The sequence below is a fragment of the Chinchilla lanigera genome, unplaced genomic scaffold (assembly GCF_000276665.1).
Source record: "Chinchilla lanigera isolate Chin_1 unplaced genomic scaffold, ChiLan1.0 scaffold00069, whole genome shotgun sequence".
NCBI classification, from domain to species: Eukaryota; Metazoa; Chordata; class Mammalia; order Rodentia; family Chinchillidae; genus Chinchilla; species Chinchilla lanigera.
In genome coordinates this window covers 4,823,574-4,845,230 of record NW_004955470.1, presented here as the reverse complement: position 1 = coordinate 4,845,230, position 21,657 = coordinate 4,823,574, and the positions used below count along the sequence as shown (strand labels likewise).

At 44.6% G+C, this 21,657-nt stretch overlaps 1 protein-coding gene across 9 annotated transcripts in view; it reads right to left on the bottom strand.

Annotated features, from left to right (window-relative positions):
- Window positions 1-21,657, bottom strand: part of Vwa3b (von Willebrand factor A domain containing 3B) — a 192,190-nt gene that overhangs the window by 5,047 nt on the left and 165,486 nt on the right. For 8 of the 9 annotated variants that reach the window (XM_005400703.2, XM_013522812.1, XM_005400704.2 and 5 more), the window contains 4 exons: window positions 13,382-13,493; window positions 8,896-9,020; window positions 7,711-7,848; window positions 4,863-4,963 (listed from right to left, as the gene is read on the bottom strand). In XM_005400703.2, coding sequence (XP_005400760.1) covers window positions 4,863-4,963; window positions 7,711-7,848; window positions 8,896-9,020; window positions 13,382-13,493 — 476 coding nt within the window. The remainder of the gene's footprint in view (window positions 1-4,862; window positions 4,964-7,710; window positions 7,849-8,895; window positions 9,021-13,381; window positions 13,494-21,657) is intronic. The other variant, XM_005400700.2, reaches the window with a different exon arrangement.

Genomic DNA, 21,657 nt, shown 5'->3' with positions numbered 1-21,657 from the left:
TCAGGGGCTCAGGACTGATAATTTCCATCACTCGTCTCTAGATTTTCTGGGGCACAAAGCCAGTAGCTAATCCCACTGGGCTCTTCTGAGATCATGTTTGCAATGGTGTTAATATTTTAAAAAGAAATTTCAGTCCTTCCAAGGGGAGTCTTCTTAAGGTGGTGTCTTGGAGGTTACTTTGCTAAAGCCTTGAAGGGTGGGCGGGTGGATTCCAGTTTTTTGGGAGGCAGGACTTTCCTGCCAGAGGCACAGCGCCAGGTGTGTGTGGCTTGTTCAGGCTGCCAGGAGCCCAGCCCGTGCAGGACTGAGAATGCCTGGTGCAAGTGGTTAGCTCCCTTTGGCAGAGAAAGCCAGAAGCTGGAGCGTCAAACCCACGAGATGCCTTCCAGGCAGCAGCCAGAGGCTACCGCCCTCTGATGGGAACTAGAGTGGCAGCTAGAGAGTAGCCTGGTCTCTGAGTCCCCCGCCTGGGAAAAGATGGAGAATGCCAAATGGGGTGTGGGGGAGGGGAGTCCCTCCTGTTCTGCGTGCTCCTTAGAGCTAGTGATATCATGTAGGGGAAATGACTTTTGTGCTCTCTAAATGAAGAAAGTTATAGACAAGATAGGGGCTATTTTCCCCAGTAAAGACATGTAGCTGCAAGTCTACAGCTATGGTGCACACCTATAATCCCAGCACTTGGGAGGGTGAGGCAGGAGGACTGTAAATTGGAGGCCAGACTGGGCTACATAGTGAGATCCTGTCTCAAAAAAAGAAAGAAAGAAAGAAAGAAAGAAAGAAAGAAAGAAAGAAAGAAAGAAAGAAAGAAAGAAAGAAGAAAGAAAGAAAGAAAGAAAGAAAGAAAGAAAGAAAGAAAGAAAGAAAGAAAAGATTTATGACACCACAGGTCATAGAGGAAAGCTCAGAGTCACTACTGAGGTGAAGGGGAAGGGGAAGAGAAGAGTAATTCCTTCCTTCCACTGAAACCCTCTCAAAGTTGTGTGGTGGGAGGAGAGAGAAATCAGCACCAGCATCACCCACTTCACAGGTAAATATGGTAACATTCTCCTGTGAGAACTGATCACTTGGAATGGGTGGTATGGAGGATGTATTTTGCAAACCAACTTGTTAAATGTCTTCAAGCATCATTTAGGCATAAACTTTTGGGTTGCAAGTGAAACCTTGCACCAGCTTTGGCCATGTTTCATCCATTTTGATCCTTTTACCCTGCAAATATTTTCCTGCCTGCCTCTCACCATGTGCCACCCGTAGTGAGGAACCAGAGGGGCCTGTGGGAAATACTCTCTGTCACCTACAACTGGAGTTTTTCTTCCCTGATAGAAGAAAAAGAAGATGGAGAGCTGGATATGGGGCATCCTGGGCCACATAGTGGCCTTGGGTTAGGTTCCCTTATCTTACCACACCTACGAAGATGGTTATAATGGACTCAATATTTGAAAATTAATACCCTGTTGGATATGTAATCTATGGTACACCTCTTTAACAGCCCATCAGGAAAGCACTAAGATTTTTTAATGGTCCCATTTGATAGAATGGACTGAAGACTTACTAAGGAGCAACCAGAGGAATATGGCACCCTTGCAAGAGAGAAAGAGCTCCTGAGGAAAGACCCACAGAAGGAAGACAGTGCAGAGACAAACTGAGACTTGTATCATCATTTTGTGCTCAGCGTGGCAATTCCCGATCATAGAAGCAGAGACAGATTTAGCTCTGAACTTAGCAGGTTGACCTCTGCTTAGGAGAATTAGATGCAGTCTCTTGTACCCAGAGAGGCAGCTAGAATAAAAGACAGTGGAAGTTACCAAGGGAGACTAGGGATTCAATGAACACATCCACTGTGTGAAGCTCTAGAAGTGAGAGAAGATAATTAGCAGCTGAGACCTTTAAATAAGGCCTGGGGAACATGGGAACAAAGGCTTCTCTCAACACAAAAGAACAGGACTTTATAGTTAAAAAATCATAATGGATAATGTTGAGTGGAAATAGTTAATTCCTAGTCCTCTGTAGTGTACTGTAATTTCACTCATGTCTTTTGAGTAGAATTTTGACATCAACCAAAAATGTGCTATGATTTTAAATGAAGTACATACATTCCTCTAGACAGAGAATGAAGGGCTGCGGTGTATATTCTCAGAAACTACCTAAGGGAAGCTCCTCTGTGGAACTACATATCCTTCAAGGATCAGCATCCCCAGGCAGTCACAAACATTTGCTCCTCCAGTAGTCATTGAACCTATCCTGGGAGCTGGGGCTGACGCCTGGGGCTCAGGGGCAGATAGAACCAGGCCGTTACCTCACCAGGTCTACTATGGTGTGGATTCTGTTTATGCCACAGAAGTTCATGTGCTAGAGCCTGGGCCTCAGTACAGCCTCACTGAAAGGTGGACCTTTATAAGGTGGAACCTGTGGGAGGTGATTGGGTTCTCAGGGGCGTGGCCCCCTTGAAAGAGATTAATGCTGGTCTCCTGGAGCGAATGAGTGCATGTGAGAAAGAGTAGTTAAACAACAGCATGATGACCCCTTCCCCTGTCTCTGGCTTCCTGTCTCCCCATAGAGTCTCTTCCTAGATCCCTTCTACCATGTTGTCATATAACCAAGAGGGCCTCCATAAAAGGTTGAATGCATGGAGCAGAATGATCTTGGACTTGCAGCCTTCAAAACTGTGAGTTAAATAAACTCTTTTCTTTATAAAGACTTTGCCTTAGGCATTTTGAAATAGCAATGGAGAATGGCCTAAGACATGGTCCAACACGAGGGAAATTTTCCTTACTGCAAACCTCTAGAGGACTCAGTGTGGTCACCTTAGTACATGAGAGGGCTAGGCACTGAGTGTGGGTGGCGGTTAGGGGGTGCTCAAGTTCAACCTGGAGTTCCCCCAGTGGCCAAGGGTAGATACCACTCTGGGGAGAGAATACTTCAGTTTATGCAAAGGCACAGAGACCTGCAAAGACCATGGTGTGGAGAAACAAGCACAAGGTGTTTAGTGTGGCTCATGTGCCCTGGAGAGTTGGTTGGGCTGGGTCAGATCAACAAGAGACTAAAAGAGGATAAGAAGGAGGAGGGTACTCTGAAGGTTTGCATGTGAGGAGAATCACTCTTCTCAGTCCTCCTGGAGAAGGCCTGGGTGAAGGCAGGAGGAGGCTGGAGGAAATGGGAGCTCCTGACCTACAGCAGAGCTGAGAAGTACCTGCATGTTAGGATCACTACAGCCTGGAGAAGACAGAGGCATGGTGAGTGAAGGACAAAGAAGAAGCCAGAGATATCCAGAAGTTAACTGTTGGGTAGAAAGATATATTGAGGCAGGGAAAGTTGAAATGGGAGCAGGTATGTGGGGAGCTATGGCTTTGGTTTAGATGTGCTGAATTGAGATTCTGTGCCCTCAGGTAGAACTATCCACTGAGTGGTTGGAGATAATGCAGTTCCTACCATGTGCAGACCACCCAGTGGACACACTCAATCCTCATCTTATGACAAGGAGAAGCTCAGAGATGATAAATCATCTTCTCAGAGGCACAGCACCAAGTGACAACGGGCTAGATACCAACTAAATCTTACTTTCCAGTGCCCTTTTTGTTGTAGGTGTCCACCATTGCTACTTGAAGAAAGAGCCACCATTACAGTCCTCTGGGAAGCTTCTAGAAAGTCTCATTCAGGTCCCACTCTTGGGGCCTGTACTCCTGAGGCAAGAGCCCATGAGAACTGTTTGTGTTGGAGGAGATATGGGGTCCTTAGTGTAAATAGTCATGGAAGCAATGGTGTGGGTGAACTTGGGCAGGGAGAAACCCAGAGACAGCCATGACGTACCTCAAGAGGAGCAGGTCAGGGGAGGAAGGAGAGGTTGATTGTCAAATACAGGAGCAAGCGTGGTCAGGATGGGCAGAGCTCATTGGCTTGGGTGTGGAAGCGGTGCTGGGCAGGTTCTGTGGAAACCCTTCTTGCAGAGGGGCAAGGGTGGCAGCTGATGCCTGAGGCTCAGGGAGTGACTGGGAGGCAAGAGACCCCACCCAGGTGTACAGGGACAGGTGGAGAAGAGGAGGAAAGTGCTGGACCGCTGCGGAGCCCGGGCGGATTCTGTGTTTGGGAGTGCGAGAGCATGTGCGTAAGTGATGCGGGGAGGAACCCGGTTTCTTCTTGGGTGAAGACCTCAGTGGAGAGGAGCTATGGGGAAATAATAGAAGAATGCAGAGGAACCCATAAACCCTAAGTGAAACTGGAAGGCTTTTTCCACAGGCCCTGCCTAAACTCTGCAATTATCTTTCTTTGTATGCTTTTGACTCCAAGGTTAGGGCTCTATGACTCCAACCTTGATACCCTTTATTGGCCCATGGACTTGGGTTCGGCCTGCTCTTAGGCCTTTCTTTTTTTCTATTTACTTTGCATGAATCCACCTGTGGGGCTCTCAGCCATCCTCCTGCCTCAGATGAAAATTTATTCTCCCCACCGAGGCCCCTGGAAACCACTGCCCACCCCCACCCGCACACTCAGCACGGCCAGCCCCTCACTTCTAGCTTCCAACTTGGGAGGGACAGGTGGGCAGCTGCTCCCCACTGCAACTTCATGAAGGGGCCCGGAGCCCTTAGACATAAAGGAGAGCGATTGCTTCACATTCACGATAGCACTGAGCGCTTTTCTGAAGGGCTCGTGAAATAACAGTGAATTTGAGATTAGGACCAGGTGGAGGAACACACAGCAGGTTAAAGGTGTGACATCAGAGGGAGAATAATCACCAAACAATATTTTCAGTAGGAAGTTGGCCACCTTGGCTTTTCTTCCCTGAGAGAGAGCTTGGATCGCAACTCAGAAATCAGCCAGAGGTTCAGAGAGATGTGAGCATTCCAAGGGTAAAAGTTGGGTGCACTTACATTTTGGGATCCTCCTTAACTGGGGGTGACTTTATTTGAGAGCAAGAGAGAGCATATTTGTTTTGGCTGATCTTTATAAGTGCACTTCGAGGGCAAAATTCCTGTAATAAAACCAGAAGAGTTCACTCAATTTAAATAAAAAAGTCCACCATTCAGAAATCATGTTACTGTAGCTCTAACCATTATAATAAGTACCAGTCATTGTCTTGTTCAGGTGACACTGAAGAGCAGGCTAAATTCAGAGTCTGGCTGGATAATTGTTTGCTGAGTGAGAGTCACCGTTGAGCCTTATCTGTCATTTCTGCAAATTCTAGGTCAGTTGCCAAGTTGACCCGTGCAAGATGCACATGTACACACGCATACACGCCTCCATGTAAGTACCTCCTTCCTGTCTTTATTCAGACCTGGCCATCTTTTCCTTGGCAGTGTTACCATTACCTTTTGCCAAATGCCCCGGCAGATCTCCAGAACCCCTACCAGAGCCATTTCCAGTGTGCTTCCCCTGGCCTCGAGAGACCCCTGTGGGTCAACTCCCAGGTCCCTCCCTGGGCTCTGAGGCTTTTCCTCAGGGATCCTGGACCAACTACCTCATCACTGCCTGCACCCGGGCGTGCCTGGGGACACCTCTTCAGATGCCCCTGGTTTGTAGGTATTGCCAGAGCAGTGCTGCACACCAGGGACTCTTCCTCCTGCTCCATTCTTTCTTCCTGTTCCGTGTCCCTGAGGGGCGTTCCCTGGGTTGATGGAAGCTAATTTCCTCACGTGAACATGGAGCACTAAGAGTTCCCCCATTACACTGTGCTGAGGATTCAGTCCTCCCTACCGCAAAGCACTTGGATTAGTACCTGTGGCACACAGGAAGGGCTTAATAAAATCAGCTGCGCTACTGTGTGTTTTGCTCCTCTAGCTACTTTGTTTGCCAATCAACACATTAGGTGCCCATCAAGCCAGAGTCCTTTGTCATTAGACATGTCATTCATTCGAATACCTTAAACAACAGCAACAACAAGACACTGTGATAATCTCTCAGGGGCTTCATGGGGCAGGGTGTAAAGAGGAATAAGCCAGGTCCCTGCCCGTAAGGAAGGAGAGGAAGCCAGTGTGGGAGGAGGGATGGACAGTGAGAACTCTGAGGCATCCCGCAGGAAGTCACAAGTGGGCAAATCTTTAGGGTGACAAGCACTTCCTGTGGAAAGGAGCTGAGGAGGAGAGTCCAGGAGGCGGGAAATATCTGGAGTTTTGGAAAGGCCCGCTGTGTTCAGGAAGCCTAGCTCATGGGGTAGGTTGAGGCCATGCCGGGGCCGTGCTGTGCCTCTCTCTGAGGGTGACAGGAGGGTGCATGGGAATGTCGAGCAGACATGACATAATCAGAGCTGGAAACTCATATAGAATGTTCCTAAAACAGAAACACATACAGAGGAATATACAATGCAAGCAGGATTTCTTAAAAACATAGAGTGGGCAGTTCATAAAGAAGAGGGTGGCTACGTTTAACCATATTAAAATTTAGTAGGGGGGCTGGGGATTTAGCTCAGCGGCACAGGGCCTACCTGGCAAGCGCAAGGTCATGAGTTCGATTCCCAGTACCAGAGGGGGGGGGGAAAAATTTAGTTGGTCTGTCAACAAAGATCCCAAAATCAAAAGACAAAGGACTGGGGAAAGAGTGTAGGCTGTGTATACCAGAGAGAATTACTACGCAGAAGACACAGAGAACCTCCGTAAATCAGCGAAGAGATAAACAACTCAATAGAAAACACAGATGCCTAACAAATGTCTGTCTAGTGAGTGAATCAACCAGATGTGATAAACTTAACCAAATCGTCCTCACTCACTGGCTGGGAGGAGTCCGAAGGGAAAAGCTCGAGTGTTGCTACCAACTACTGCAGCGGCATCATCACCACTACTACCACCACCTAATACCTGTGTGTCAGCCACGCACATCTTTTACCTGTATTTTCTTTAAGCCTCACAATCAGGGTGAGAGCAGGGTGAGTATTCGGTAGATCCAAATGCAGGTCTTTTTAACTGTACAGCTGGGCTCTTTCCAGATGGCTTTACTCCTGTGTCCCTCACTGTCACCAACCCCTGCTCCCCGCCCCCCAGGGTGTTTCCTAAGCAGGGGTGCAACAGGGAACCTGGTGGCAGCACCCCTGGCAGAAGGAGTGGAAGACAAGAAAGGCAGGGGGGCGTAACCCGGGGGGAAGGTGTACCCTGACTTTGAGATGCCTGTGAGTCATCAGGAGGGAGCTGCTCACGTGGACCCTACTAGAAATGCAGGGCTAGAGCTCAGCTCTGGTTTGCCTGGCGCAGAAGAGGTCTCTGAGCATGGAACTCATCCCAAGAGACAGATTACAAGGTGGGCTGGGGATTTAGCTCAGCGGCAAAGCACCTGCCTGGCAAGCGCAAGGTCGTGAGTTCGGTTCCCGGTACCGGAGAAAAACCAAAAAAAAACCAAAAAAAAAACAAAAAAAAAAAACAAGGTGGTAGAGAGGGGCAGGGTTGGGAGGGATCCAGGAGACGCCCATATCTGCAGGGCTTGCACAGGAGCCTGGGGCAGGTGTGAGAGGACCGGAGTGAGAGAGAGTGGTGCCCCAAGCACCTGGAGCAAGCCTGCCCCGCTGTCCAATGCAAAGCACAGTATGGCCATGAACTCAAAAGACTGCCTGACACAGGAGAAGCAGGGCCACAGAATCAAACCCCAAGCGGTGGATGAGCAGGGAGGAAGTAGACGCAGCTGGGGAAATCATTATTGGAACATGTGGTGGTGCCAGAAAAGAAGGAGGTACTGGCCAGAGCACAGCCACTTTCTGCCTGGTGGAAAAGTCTTCTCTAAATGAAGTCTACTTACTCTCCGGTTGTTACACTTCAGGACTGTGTAGAATTTTTCTGAGCCCACGCTTGGATTTGGAAGTGCTATGACGATGGCGGGGACATAGAAGTCAAATCCTTCGGGTGTCACAATTTTGGCAAACACATAGTCTCCAACCTGCAGCGGAGAATACATTTCATAGCAGATGTTTTACTCTATAGACCTCAAAGACAATGTTTCTAAAAGCTTGTTTCAAAGCAACCCTGGGCAAGTACTGATGCTAAAATTCAAATAGGGAATTTGCTCAGTTAGGAAAGAGTTCTAGAACTCCCTGGAATTCACCGGGAATTTTGTGATCATTTTGGGAAACCCCATTTTGGTAACTGACAAGGTTCCAGGGACAGCTGGTAGATGGCGAGGGTCTGGAAACCAATCCTACAAAGACTAGTTGAAGGAACTGACCTCAGGAGTGGAGTCTGACATAAAGAGATTTGAACAGTGTCTTCCTGTATCAAAAGGGCCATCACCCGGACAAAGGAGAGGTTTGGTTAAAGTTGCTCCAAAGCACACACCTGGGATGCATGGGTCAAAGGTGCCAAGAGGTAACTTGCAGCCGAAAGAGAAGCTTGTAAAGTGGGTGTGCTGTGGGTCTGATCAGGAAAGAAGGAACAGACCAACAGGGCTACCTCAGGTGATTCCTTCTCTGCGCCTCTCTTCCGGACTCTGCAAGGCCCTTTCTCTCTCCTAGGCACACTCCAGCTTTAGAGAGGTTGTGAGCTGTGGCTTGGCGGTGAGACGCACGCTTGGGCGAATGCGCACTGTAGCCTCACAGGCTGATGGCTGCTTGAAAACTACCATGTCAAGGAGTGCTGCCTCTGTCCTTGTTATTACTGTTACGTAATGTGATCTTTTGCACTTAAAGCTTCAAGAGCACCAGTAACCACAGCAACTGCCTCCTCCCACTGTCTCCTGTCTCGCAGAGTGACAGGTGCCGCAAGGCATGATGTCAGCCAATCTGCACTGTGAACGGCGCATGTAAGAGGGGTTGGCAGATGACAGTCACACAACATGATGGGTCCCAGGAGCAGTGGCCGCTGCAGTGTTTGCCCAAAAGCAAGCTCCCTACAGGAGATGAACAAGGGGCATCACAGTGGCCCTGTCATTCTGTTATTCTAAACCCATGGGTGGTGCCAAGGAGCCCATAACAAATTGTGGAGCAGGTACCTGCAGCAGTGGGCAGGGCATGGCGCCCCCAACAGGCGTGATGAAGGAGGTGGGCACAACCTTGGTGTCCCCGTACCTGAAGCTCACCAGTGCATGGGTGCGGCTCAAACACTGCTTCACAACCCCTGGAAGGAATCAAAGACAACAAATGATGAAGACAGCAAGGCCCAGTCCAGCTGTGGTAGCAGTGAGTCGCAGCACTGCCCACTGAAGTCAGTGCCCCTCGAGGTCCCTAGGAAATGAGGTTGGAAATGAGGTCTGATGCTTCTTGGGCTTGAACAGTGCAAAGGGACAAAGCACACTGCCCTGGTTTGAACCCCAGAGATGCCAGGAAAATGAGGGGAGCTTGTTTATCCAGGGCCCCCAGCATCCATCCAGTGGGAGCACTGTGCCGAGATACTGAACCCCTTTTCCGGGACAATCCCTGGCCCTGGATTTCCTCGTTTATTTTAGGCCACTTCCTTTGATGGACATAGAATATGGGCACTGTTAAATTGTGAAAGGAGAAGGAGATATGAGTTCCCATGCACTCAGAGAAATCTCAAGGTAACTCCCATGAAAACACACTATGGTTTCTATAAACTGTACAACCAAAAAGGATAAAAGAAAAAAGAAGCAAGAAGTTTGTCTTTTAGATATACTCAGAGGTGATGTGTGTGTGTGTGTGTGTGTGTGTGTGTGTGTGTGTGTTTAGTGCTGGGGACTGAACTCAGGACCTTCACGCTGAGCTGCATCTCCAGTCCTTTGTTATTTATTTTTACTTTGCAGGGTCTCACTAAGTTGCCTAGGCTGGGTTTGAATGTGTGATCCTCCTGCCTCAGCCTCCCCAACTTCTGGGATTACAGATGTGTACCAGCAGGCCTGGAATTTTTTTTTTTTTTTTTTTTTTGAGCATACACACATAAGCCAGATTTCCATGTAATATTTTCTTATTGGATTAAAATGTCTATCTCAGTTTTTAAAATCTTTTTATATTATTCACATATATTCTATAGTAAATGGACTTTATTTACCCTTTTAGTAAAACAAATCCCACTGCTTTTTATTGTGAAAATAATTAGAGCTGGGCATGGTGGTACATCTGTAATCCCAGCCCTCAGGAAGCAGAGGCAGGATGATTGCTGTGAGTCTGAGGCCAGCCTGGGCTACATAGAGAATTCAGGGCCAGCCTGAACTACAAAGTAAGATCCTGTCTCACAAAAAAAAAAATTGCAAACTACTCTCACCTGAGAAGGGGATCCTCGCGCCCCACACCCCACGTGACCTACACTGCTTCCCTCCGTCAGAGGTAAGGATCTGGGGTGCTGAGATGTCAACGCAGGCCCGTGTGATCCTCCCTGAAGCTTGGCCTGGGACTTGGCAGTATGCAGCATTAAGCGTGTGTGGCGGTTCTTCACTTGTTTGCTCACAGAGCGAAGGTGTGACAGAGACTGGACCCACAAAGCCTAAACCACTTTCTTTCTTTTACACAAAAGTCTGCTCATCTCTGCTCTGGCTCCGCGAACCTGGACTTTCTGCTTCTGCTTGTTGCAACAACAACTTCTTTTTAGCTCTTTCGCTTCTGCACTTTCCCCCCTGCCCTCTGCTTCCATACGTGCGGTTTCCTAGCCTGCGTCCGTCCCCAGAGCCCGCTGCCCTGGGCTCCCCGCGGGCTGCACTCTGGGGGCTGAAGGAGTTAGAGTGGCCTGGACTCCATCCGCCCTGCGCTTCAAGCTCAGCTCCAATTTCAGGGTCCCCTTACCCTGCACTTTTGCTCAGTGCCAGAGAGGTGAGGTGGTTCTCGCAGCTCTGAAATCCTTCTGGGAACTCTTTCAGGGCCTGGGCTGCAGACAGTGAGCTGGTGAAGACCTGATCCAACCCTCACCTGCTCTCAGGCTGGAGACTGGGATTTTTGAAACCTCTCTGAGAGCCTTCCGGTAGTCACAGCCTAGCTTAAATTCCACCTCAAAACCGCTCTGGCCGCAGTGCCCTCTCCCCACCTGCCTGCCTCAGCTGTCCAGGCATCCTGTGCTCTACTCTGTGGCCTTTGGGCTCACAGCTTTCCTGGTTTCACCTATTGGGTTGATTTTTGCCTCAGACATGCGGGTGAGGGTTCTGAGCATCTGTGAATGTAAGAGCAGCTCCCACCCCCCAGGAGACCATGGGTGTTGGTTATCTCTCAGGAGCTCTCCATGGGATGACAGAAAAACTCTTCACAGAGAATGAGCAAGGTGCTCACAGCACCACATTTGATCTGCAAAAGACTCAGGATGGCTTTTGTGGTGGATTGACTAATGGTGAGCTTTACTGAGCTGAGTCAGCGTGGTGCTGGGCGTGGAAGGCCCACCTGCGGACTGTTGCCAACAGCATAAAAGGAGAACTGGAGGGGAAGATGGTGCGCTGTTGGTTCTCCTGGAGGAGATTGTCATGCTGCTTTTCCTCATATGAACTCCGCTGTTTTCATCCTCAGAGGAGCTCAGGTCCTCACTGTTGCTGAGGGTGGCTGCGGTTCTCTTCAGGGGGAGTGCTGGTCCTTTAAGCGTTGCCTCTTGGCTCCAGTGCAGATCCCTCGGCCTGCTGGCATAGATCCTTCACCCCACTGGCACAGACTTTCTAGCTTCCACCACTGACTTTTGGGCCTTCCCAGCACAGATTCTTCATACAGACTTGCATGAGAGATTGTTGTGGGCTCTAGGCCTCCAACTGGACTCACGTAGGACGTGGCCATGGGGTGAAGGCCCTCTGATGGATTCTTTGGGTCTCTAGTGCGTGGACACTGTGCCTCTGATCTCTTGCACTCTTCTGCATTTGACTTTTTGCGTGAATATTATATAATATCCCTTTAAATGACATGGCCTGTATTAAATCTCTTCCCTTGCCAACCCTGGCTACAACAGCTTTCATTGTTGTAAATTCCACTTGGAAAGACAGGGAAACTGAGGCAGAGAAAAACTGAGTGAGTCTAGTCCAGTAGCCAGTAAAGAACAGATGCAGAGTTCAAGTAAATGAAAGCCTGGGGGTTTCTGAGCCTGTATGTTACCCCCGAGGAGCGAGTGAGGATTCACTCTCACCAGTCTCGCACGTTCTCACCAGAATTTGTTCCCACGCAGAGGGCAGAAATCATGAATTTCCTGAACTAAAATACTTCATGTCACTGAGCAACAGAAAGGATGACCCAAGGTTTTGAAAGGTGTCTTCCTCCTTGCCTCACACCATCCAGCCAAGCCAAGATGTCACTTGTCACTTCCGTTCTGGCTGAGGTGGTCCCTTCCTCGCCTGGATGAGCCACGCTGACCCAGCAGCAGTGTTGCCCACCTGAAAAGCCCTGAAGGCCATGGTCTGGGAGGTGCTGGTAGCAACCAATGCTGCTCCAGTGAAGACCTGGACCCAAGCAGTGAATTCCTGGGTCCAGGATGGCTGGGATTCTGAACAACAGTTACAGAAAGGGGTCACCAGTGAATGTGCCTGCTCCAAACATAATTCTTTTGGGCCTTCCTTTTCTTAAGAGGGAAAAGAGCAACTCCAGAGTGACCAGGCTAATTAATGGGGGCAGATGGGTGTGACCGTGCCTCGGACGGAAGGTCACCTAAGTGGTATTACTCAGGTAGGGTTAGGACCAAGAATGCAAAGCTGAGTCTAATCGAACCCAAACTGGGAGTAGCCTATAAAATAATGGCCTCATATTTACCTCTCTGAATGGCTTTAATATATTTGCATCCTCTAGGCTCCAGCTAGAGTCTATTTTATGTCTCCAGACATTTCATATATCACCTCCTGCTCCTCACACATATTTTTCCACTATCTACAAAGCCCCTTCCATGCCTCCACTCCCTGCAAAAGTGCACCCTCCCACCCTTCAGAGTCACATCCCCCAGGACGGCTTGGTGAAACCCTCTGGTTCTGTGGTCCCAGCTTTGTGCTCTGCGTTTAACAAGCCATGCACACTCCAGCCTCAGGCCTTCCCACTTAGAACTCTGTTCCCCCAAATATTTTCATACATTCTTCTTCTTCTTTAGGTCCTTATTCATATGTCACCCATCTCAGGAGCTCTTCACTAACCACCATATTTGGACCACAACCAAATATACTCTCAGCCACCTTCATGGCTTGACTGTCCTCATTAGCATTAGACCTGAAACGTTACATATTTTTATTGTCTATCTGGTTGCTTGGTTGTCTCCCTTAGTAAGATGTAAACTCCACAAAGGCAAGAATTCATGTGTTTACTCACTATATTAGACAGGCACTTTCAGGAGGTTATATAATAGAACATATTAGGTATATAATACAAATTTGTTTACTAAGTGAATGAAAGATAAATACATTTTTCTTTCTTTTTTGCCTCAATATGGGGAGCAAGCCCATTGTAATTTCATTTGAGAAGCAGTATTCTTAGTCTAGCTCATGAAATGGCAGTATCCTAGGGAAAGTACAGGTTGAAACCTCTGATCCCCAGCACTAAATTACTATAACCAAGAAGTCTCAAAAAGGGAAGGAAGAAATCTACCTGGAAAATAAAAGCCGTTTTCATCACATCTTGCAATAACCTTCTGGCCTTTGAGGTGATCAACTTTTTTTGATTTGACTTTCTTTGTTGGACTTCCTTGAGATTTCTGCTGCTGAAAAGGACAAACAGTAGTAATGGGTGAGGAAAAAGCCAATGTGGATAGTGAAAAATCATAAGCAATGGGTATCCTGGGATTTGCTCCTGAGCACTAGACTATTGAAAAATCACAGACCCTACATGTACTGTGATGCTTACTTTGGAACACATTCTGTTCTAGGTTAACTAAAAGTTGCCCTTCAAGTAGGGGTAATTTTTGCCCTCCAGAATTTTTATACTTATCCCAAGGTGAAAAGAGAATTAGACAACTGAAGAAAAGGGAAAATAAAGAAAAATTATATATACAAGTAGAATCCTTGAAATTCTAGGAGAGCCTCAAAGCTGGAGAGTGAGCACTTCTTCAGAACCATAATTTGTGCTGCAGCCTTCTAGAACTGCAAGAGGCAAATGGGTCCTGAGACAGAGGAGTTGGCCATTAGTTTGGGAGAGAGAGAGAGACAGAGACAGAGACAGAGACAGAGACACAGAGAGAGACACACAGAAAAACAAAGAGAGAAAGGGAGAGAAAGAGAGAGAGAGAGGAGAGAGAGAGAGAGGGCAAGAGAGAGAGTCATGGCCAAGCAGCTCTTTACAGAAACATAATGTCTCATTTCACCACTTTAGGACAAAAGAAAACCCTTTTAATGGTGTTGGTCTGGATTTCAAATGTCTCCCAAAACTCATGGGCTAAAAAGCAGTGGGTTTGGGGAAGTGACTGGATCTCCAGGGTTCTAGCTTCATCAAGTGGATTAATCCACTGATGAGATAATAATTTAATGGCATACTGGGAGGTAATGGAAACAGGAGGTAGGACCTAGCTGAAGAGAGTCGATCAGGGGCACGACCCTGGGGACTCTATCTGGTCCCTACCCTCTTTTGCTCTGGCTCTTTAGTGCTCTTTCCTTCTCTCTTCTGCTTCTTGGCCACATGAAGTAAGCAATTTGCCTCTGCCATAGCCTTCCATCATGACTTTTCTGCCTCATCACAGGCCTAAAAGCAATGGAGTCAGCTAACCATGGACTGAACCCTCCGGAACTGTTAGTGAAAATGAACCTTTCCTCCTTTAAGTTGTTTTTCCGGGTATTTTGTCAGTGATGGGAAGCTGACTAACATACAATCTTTTTTTTTTTTTTTTTTTATTTTAAGGATAAAAGGAGGGAAACATTAACAGACATACAACATTTTACAACATATCACAAGCACAATACAGACAATACAGAGTTCCAAACAAAGTGGTAGGGAATTAACAATGGTGGTTGTATTACATATTGATATCTTCAAAGTGGCTTCTCATGAAAACAGATATAGACATGCAATACTGGTCAACCAAAGACTCATTGACAGTTTCTTTCAGCATAGAAACAGCAGATAGAAGAACAACCATGTTATCTATCCTGTATATACATACATACAAAATTTCTCCTTCTTTCCCTTTTCTTTTCCCACATCCCAGAAGCCCTTTACTCTTCGGTGGTTTCCTATCATTTCACAGTGTCTATCATACCTCCGAGTTTAACTTAACTCTTTCAAGTTTTACACTAGTGACACATGAAGAAAGAAGCCCATGGGCTGAGATTGGTGAATGAGTGGATTACGTTAGTTTCTCCTACCTTCTGGTTGGGGCAACAGTGGCTGGCAGAAGGCGGTGGGCAGTGCTTTCAAAGTTCTGAGAGAAAGTAACTTTCAATGTAGGATGTTTTCCACCCCCCTTTTTTGTTTTAGTTTTTATTTTTCTTCCACTACCAGGAATCAAACTCATGACCTTGCGCTTGCCAGGCAGGTACTGTGCCACTGAGCTAAATCCCCAGTCCCTTCCACCCCCCCTTTGTCTTTTTTTTTTTTTTTTCTATTTTCTTTTTTGGTACCAGGAGTTGAACTCAGGGCCTCATGCTTGCCAGGCAGGTGCTGCGCCACTGAGCTACATCCCTGGCCTTCGATATCAAATTCTAGCCATCAATTAAATGAAGAGATGAGATCAAAACATTTCTAGTCATATCCCTAAGCAGGTGTTTTCCCCTCCCATTCATCCTACATTAGGAAATTACTTGAAAATGGACCTCAGCAACACAAAAGAGTAAAACCAGGAAGTGAAACACATAAAATGCAAGAGGCAGTAGAATTTAACCCAAGAGGGGAGAGAAGGAAAATCTCAAGATGACATCTATATGCAGATCAGACAGTAGGTGGTCTCCCAGAAAAAAAGAGGACATAGAAATCGTGAAAATATATATGTGAATATATAAAAGCATGCACATATAACTAAAACACATAAAATGAGTGATTTAAACATAAATTGTGGCATAATTTTAAATGCTGAGAGAGGAGATAAATCCTTTTTATTGCTCCTATTAATATTTTTTAATTAACTGACATATCACTTTAGACATCAAGATGATCATTGTACTCCTAAACTATGATTTGTTCCAATATTGAACAATATTTATCCATTTATAGTCATGTAAATATTGTTGTGTAGTTTTTTTAGAAAAAATTTAAATTTTCACAGTGAGCTTTTGGAAAGAGCAAGGCACTGATAACAGTGATCTGAAGTGGGATTAAAGAAAGAAAAAGTTTTGGCATGAAGTCAGGGACTAAAAAAAATTATGAAATCTGACAAATCTAGAAGTATACATAGGTATATTCAATAAAATATTACAAATGTAACAAATAATAATATAAATATTCAATATAGGATCAAAAGAAGAGTGGGATAAGAGTAGGATTATTGCTTTTTTCATATAGTAGAATAAAATATTGTTTAAATATGATCAATCATGAGATAGAGGAATAGCAGAGATTGAACAGAAGAATTAGAAACAACATTTCATAGAATACGGTTCTGGGGTTAGGATTGGGATGGCAGAGAAAGGATACTTATCATTAGGATGAGCTCTTTTATGTTATTTAGGCTGTTATCATATGAAAGTGCAAGGATAAAAATTAAAAGTTAAGGCGGAAACCTCAGGAAATAGCTTGAGGTAAGGATACATTTATTCTTTCTATGAGTGAGTCAAAGCCTACACTCACCTACTGTTATGGCTTGTCTAGATGTCCCCCTAAAGCCTCATGTGCTCATAGGCGGGGCTTTTCAGAACTGGCTGGATCTAGGGTGTGTGATATTGGGATTAAGGGCATGTGGTACTAAATAAACCCACTGATTGGAATTAGTGTATTTCTGGGTGGCATCACCCTAAAAAAGGCTGGTAACCTGCATGAGATAAAAGGGAAAGGAAGGTTTGCTGCTTCTGCCTGCTGTTCTGCTGTCTTTTGCCTGCCACAACATGAACTGTTTCTCCTCTGCCATACCACCCTACCTTGGAGCCAGCCAACTATGAACTGAAACCTCCACAAACTATGAGCTGAAATGAACCTATCCTCCTTTAACTTGTGAGTATTTTATCTCAGCAATGAGACAACCAAGACACCCATGAAGTGCACATGTGCAGAAAGACTCAAAGCAACACAGCACAGGCTTCAAAAATGGAACTACAATTTACATCACTGCCCACATCCCAGCCTACTAAACTGTACCCTGAGTGATTCAGGCACAGGGCAAAATCAAAAGGAACAGCACAACCTTTTAAAACTGAACTGACATCAGAACCCCTGCTTCTAGAAGCCTAAAGTTTACCAAGGATGATGAAAACCAAAGAATTCTGGAAACTTAAATCTAGAATCCTGAAACATAGTATTAAAGATGCCCATTATCTAATAAAAAAACAACATAGCAAAAACCAAGAAAATATGGCCAATTCTCAAGGTAAAATGCAATCAATAGATTCTAATATCAAGATGACCCAGATGTAACCATTAATATTTCAAAACAGCAATTATAACCACAGTGCATGAGGTAAATGCAAGTGCTCTTGAAATGAATGTCCAGGCAGTATTTTCCCAGCAGAGAAACAGAAACTATGACCTTGGCAGTTTTAGAAGTAAAAATATAATATCTACTCCATAGCAGGACTGGTACAACAGACAAAAAAGACTATGAGAAGACAAATCAATAGAAAATATTCAATTTGAAGAAAATAGAGAAAAAAGATTTAAGAAAATGAACAAAGTCTTTTTCTGTTTCAGACAACCCCTTGAAGGCTCAGCTCAGTGATAACCTTCCGGGGAAGATCACCTCCAAGAAATTTCAGAAAAGACACTTTGGAAAGATAGTTTTGTTATTTCCAAGTGGCACTACATGAAGAAAAGCTGGAGTGGATGTCTTGACTCTGCTCATTACAGAAGGAAACTGGTAATGTCATTTTGATTTATGAAGCTCAACTCTAAAGTTCTATTTCCTGTGTTTGTTGAGTAGTTATTAAAATAAAGGCTCAATTTCTACTAGTTTCTTCCCCTAAAATTCCCAAAGCCTTCATTCTATCATCCAAATAGTCATTATTTCTAATTCCCAAGCAATTTGAGTCAATATTATTGTAAAGTATATTCCAAATGAGTTGCTAAAAAATGACATCATGTAGACATTGAGTTGTAGGTAAAAATCTACTGAAGGAATCTGATAGGCAAATAGCACATGAGTTGGGAAAGAGGTAAAGATTTCAAAGTCACATTGAACTGGTAATGTTTACCGTATTTTCATCCAGTGTCTCTATGCATGACCTCAAGGCATCCCAAAAGATCAGAAGTTAGCATCGGGGTGCAGACAGAAAGAACAGGAAAAGGAACTTCTAATAGAATTAAGAAATTTCTCTTTTTTCTCACACCTTAGTCACCAAGACATCCTGTGACAGGTGAATAATGTTGATAACATGCTCCAAGAGGAACCAAAATTCTGAAGGAGGGAAATCTTGTTTTGAGTTGTGGCAAAGCATCCCAAGAAAGTGAGATAAACCCTGTTGTTTGCCCCACTCCCTGCCCCTTTGGGCCCTAGATGCAAGCACAATAAGTAGAAGCATGCGATGGAGCTGGGTTAAAAACAAGCAAACAAAAACAGTTTTGGCTGAAGAGCTGCAAAGAGGAGCCCTTGGGAACCAGAAAGTACTGGGAAAGTCACTTGTATTAGAAAAGGGAAGGTGAAGTATTCTATAATGAAACAAGGGTATCACAAGAAAAGGAAATTACAGGTCTATATACTTCATGAAACCACAGACAATATTAGCAAATAAATCCAGCAACATATAAGAAGGACTGTAGACAACGGCCAAGTAGGATTTATTTTAAGAAGGCAAAACTGGTTTACTGTGCATATTAATAGAATAAAGAATATCAATAATGTAAGGCACCATCTTAATAGAGTAAGGGATAAAAATATATGATGATTTCAAAGCATGGAGAAAGAGAATTTGTCAAAATGCCTTTTCATGGTAAAATATCTCTTAACAAATCAGGAAAAGAAGGAAAAATTTTCAACTTGATGAAAGGCATCTATGAAAAGCTTACAGCAAATCTGATATTTAACGATGAAAGACTGGCTGGGTTTTCCCTTAAGATTAGAAACAAAGCAAGGCCCTCTTGTCATTTCTGTTAATTTTATATGGCAAGAAAAACAAGCCCCCCAGACTGGAAAGCAGTCAGTAAAACTATCTTTACTCATAAATGATAAGATCTAAATGTGAAAAACCCTAGAGAATCCACCCCAACTTGAATTAAAGGTATCATGTTACAAGATAAATATATAAAAGTTATTTTTTCTGTACTATGAATGAGCAATCTGAACATAAATTTAGGGAAAATTTCTACTTATAATAACATTAAAACAAATGTCATATTTAAGAATAAAGGTATCAAGTTAAATGAAAGACCTATACTGTGAAAACTAAAAAACATCCTGAGAAATCAAAGATCTCATAAGCAGAATGAAATACCAGGCTCATGTATTGGAAGACTTGATATTATTAAGGTAGCCATTTTCCCCAGACTGGTCTATAGATTCCATATAATTCAGATCAAAATCCCAGCAAGTTTTTTTCTGTATCTCTTTTTATTTCTTTCTCTCTTTCTCCTTCCTTCCTTTTCCCCCCCAATAACTGAGATCACCCTAAAATTTACACATAAATGCAGAGGATCCAGACAATCCAAAATGAATTTGAAAAAGAACATGTAGGATATTATGCATGCATTTGTGTATAAAATATACAGAAATGGCTGATGTATAGACAGAAATTGATGAATGGTCTCAGAGATCTGAGGGTGAGATCAGAGACTGACAGAAATGGGCATGAGAAATCTTTTGGGATGAAGATAATATCCTAAAACTCGACAGTGGTGATGGGTGACAGCTCTGTCACTTGTACTAAAAATCATGGGATTGAAACAGGTGAATTTTATGGGATGTGAATTATACTTCTACAAATCTGGTTTTTTTTTAAAGGTAAAAATAGGTGGCCATTTATTTCTAGCTTGTTCTACGTAACTGCTCAGTATTTTTCACACCTGCAACTGAATGAGTGAATGAGCCTAGAAGTTTCCAAGTTTGCATTGAGCCACATCCCCAGCCTTGAATCTACTTTTGACCCAAAAGATAAACCAAACCACCCTTTCCTTGCAAATTGCTATGCTTCAGAGATAGGGGATTTTCTTTCCTAGATTTCTCTTCATTTTATTTCATCATTAACGTTAATTATGGTGCTTCTTCATGAAATTAGTTCTCCATAATCATTTGGCCATTCTCTCACTGCAGATTATCACACATCCCTCTTTTGTGGGACAGAAGGCCCAATATGTAGTGTTTTCACAGGTATTTTGATGGTACCTCTTCAAGTGCTATGGCTGTATTACTATGTCATGTATTTGCAGTGCCATTGTTATACCATAAATAAAGTATTCAGTGCATACTATATGAACTCATAAAGGAAGAGTTAAGGAAGTCTCTAATTTATGGGGCAATTGACTATAAAAATTTGAATAACTTCAGGCAGTGTGAATGCCATTTGCTCCTGGGTCATTACTCATTTTCAAAATAGTTTGGGTTCTGGTAATGACTGGGCTTGTTTCCATGGTGTCCTGATGTGACTGGGTTCTGCTGTAGCTGTCCATCACTGGGATCTGTTTGGAGATGCTTTTTGTATTCATTAAAAGAAGTGGAAATATGGTTTATCTCCTCAGAGATGAGCTTTTAAATGCAGGTCCTCAGAAGTGAAGAATTGACAAGCTAAGGACTTAAGCTCTCTTCAAGGATTTGTGGGGTATTATCAGCAAGGCTTCAGGTCTGTGTTGCTTGTAGCCCCTGAAGCCATGGACAAAATGGTGCTATGAATGCTGCTCTTTTATGATAGTACCATTTGGCCAGGTTTTGCTTGGGCCCCTCCCTTCTCTGGAATGTGTGCTTTTACTAAGCCAATCCGTGTGTCCAAGAGAATGATCTAGGGTCATTGGTGGATGCTGAAGGCTACCTGCTTACCCTGGGCTCTCCCACATGAAAAACCCAAGCCATCCTCCCCATAGGAGGTTGAGAAGGATGTACTGCAGGCTGGAAACGGTCTCAGAGGAAGAAGCGTGGACCATGAGACAAGGGAAATAGGACTGAGTGCTGCCGATCTTGTTGTGTGACGGGGCTGTATCTCTTAGATTTCCTATGCTTTGTTTCCTACATATGTGGACTGAGAGGGCAAATTGATCCCTCGAACATCCTTTCCTTCCAGATTTCTGTCCAGGTGGACCCAAATCTGCACTCCTGGGAACTGTTAGGGTGTTTGTATACAAGGATAGGGATGCAAGTGTGCTGCCCTTGTTTGCAATTTCCACAACGTGAGGGGGATGCACCAGCCAGAAGAGTAGCACAAAGTTCTCCTCCTGCTCCATACAGATGCCTACACCATCATTTTCTACAGGTGGCAATTCAGTGAAAGACTGCACGTATTCTAATAATTGAAAGAATGTAGAATCTGGAACACACCACGTTAAATCAGCCATTGCCTGAAACCTCACCTTTATGTAAAGTTAACTTACAAAGCCACTTTTCTTTCTGCCAGTAATGTTCTGTCCAAAGACCAAGTGGCCAGAGAGCTGGTGTCGGTCACCGAGGCCATGAGATAGCATCTCAGCCTCCAGACAAGTGACAACCTGTTGTTCCAAAATCAGGTCCATATTGATTCCAGAAAGGTACTTTCCGCATTTAGATTTCATCCATATGACAAATTGCTTACTAGAACCTATGCCTAGATACAGAAAGATTTTGCTTAAAATTCTAAATGAATACAATCACACGATTTATTTAACTTTTATCTCTG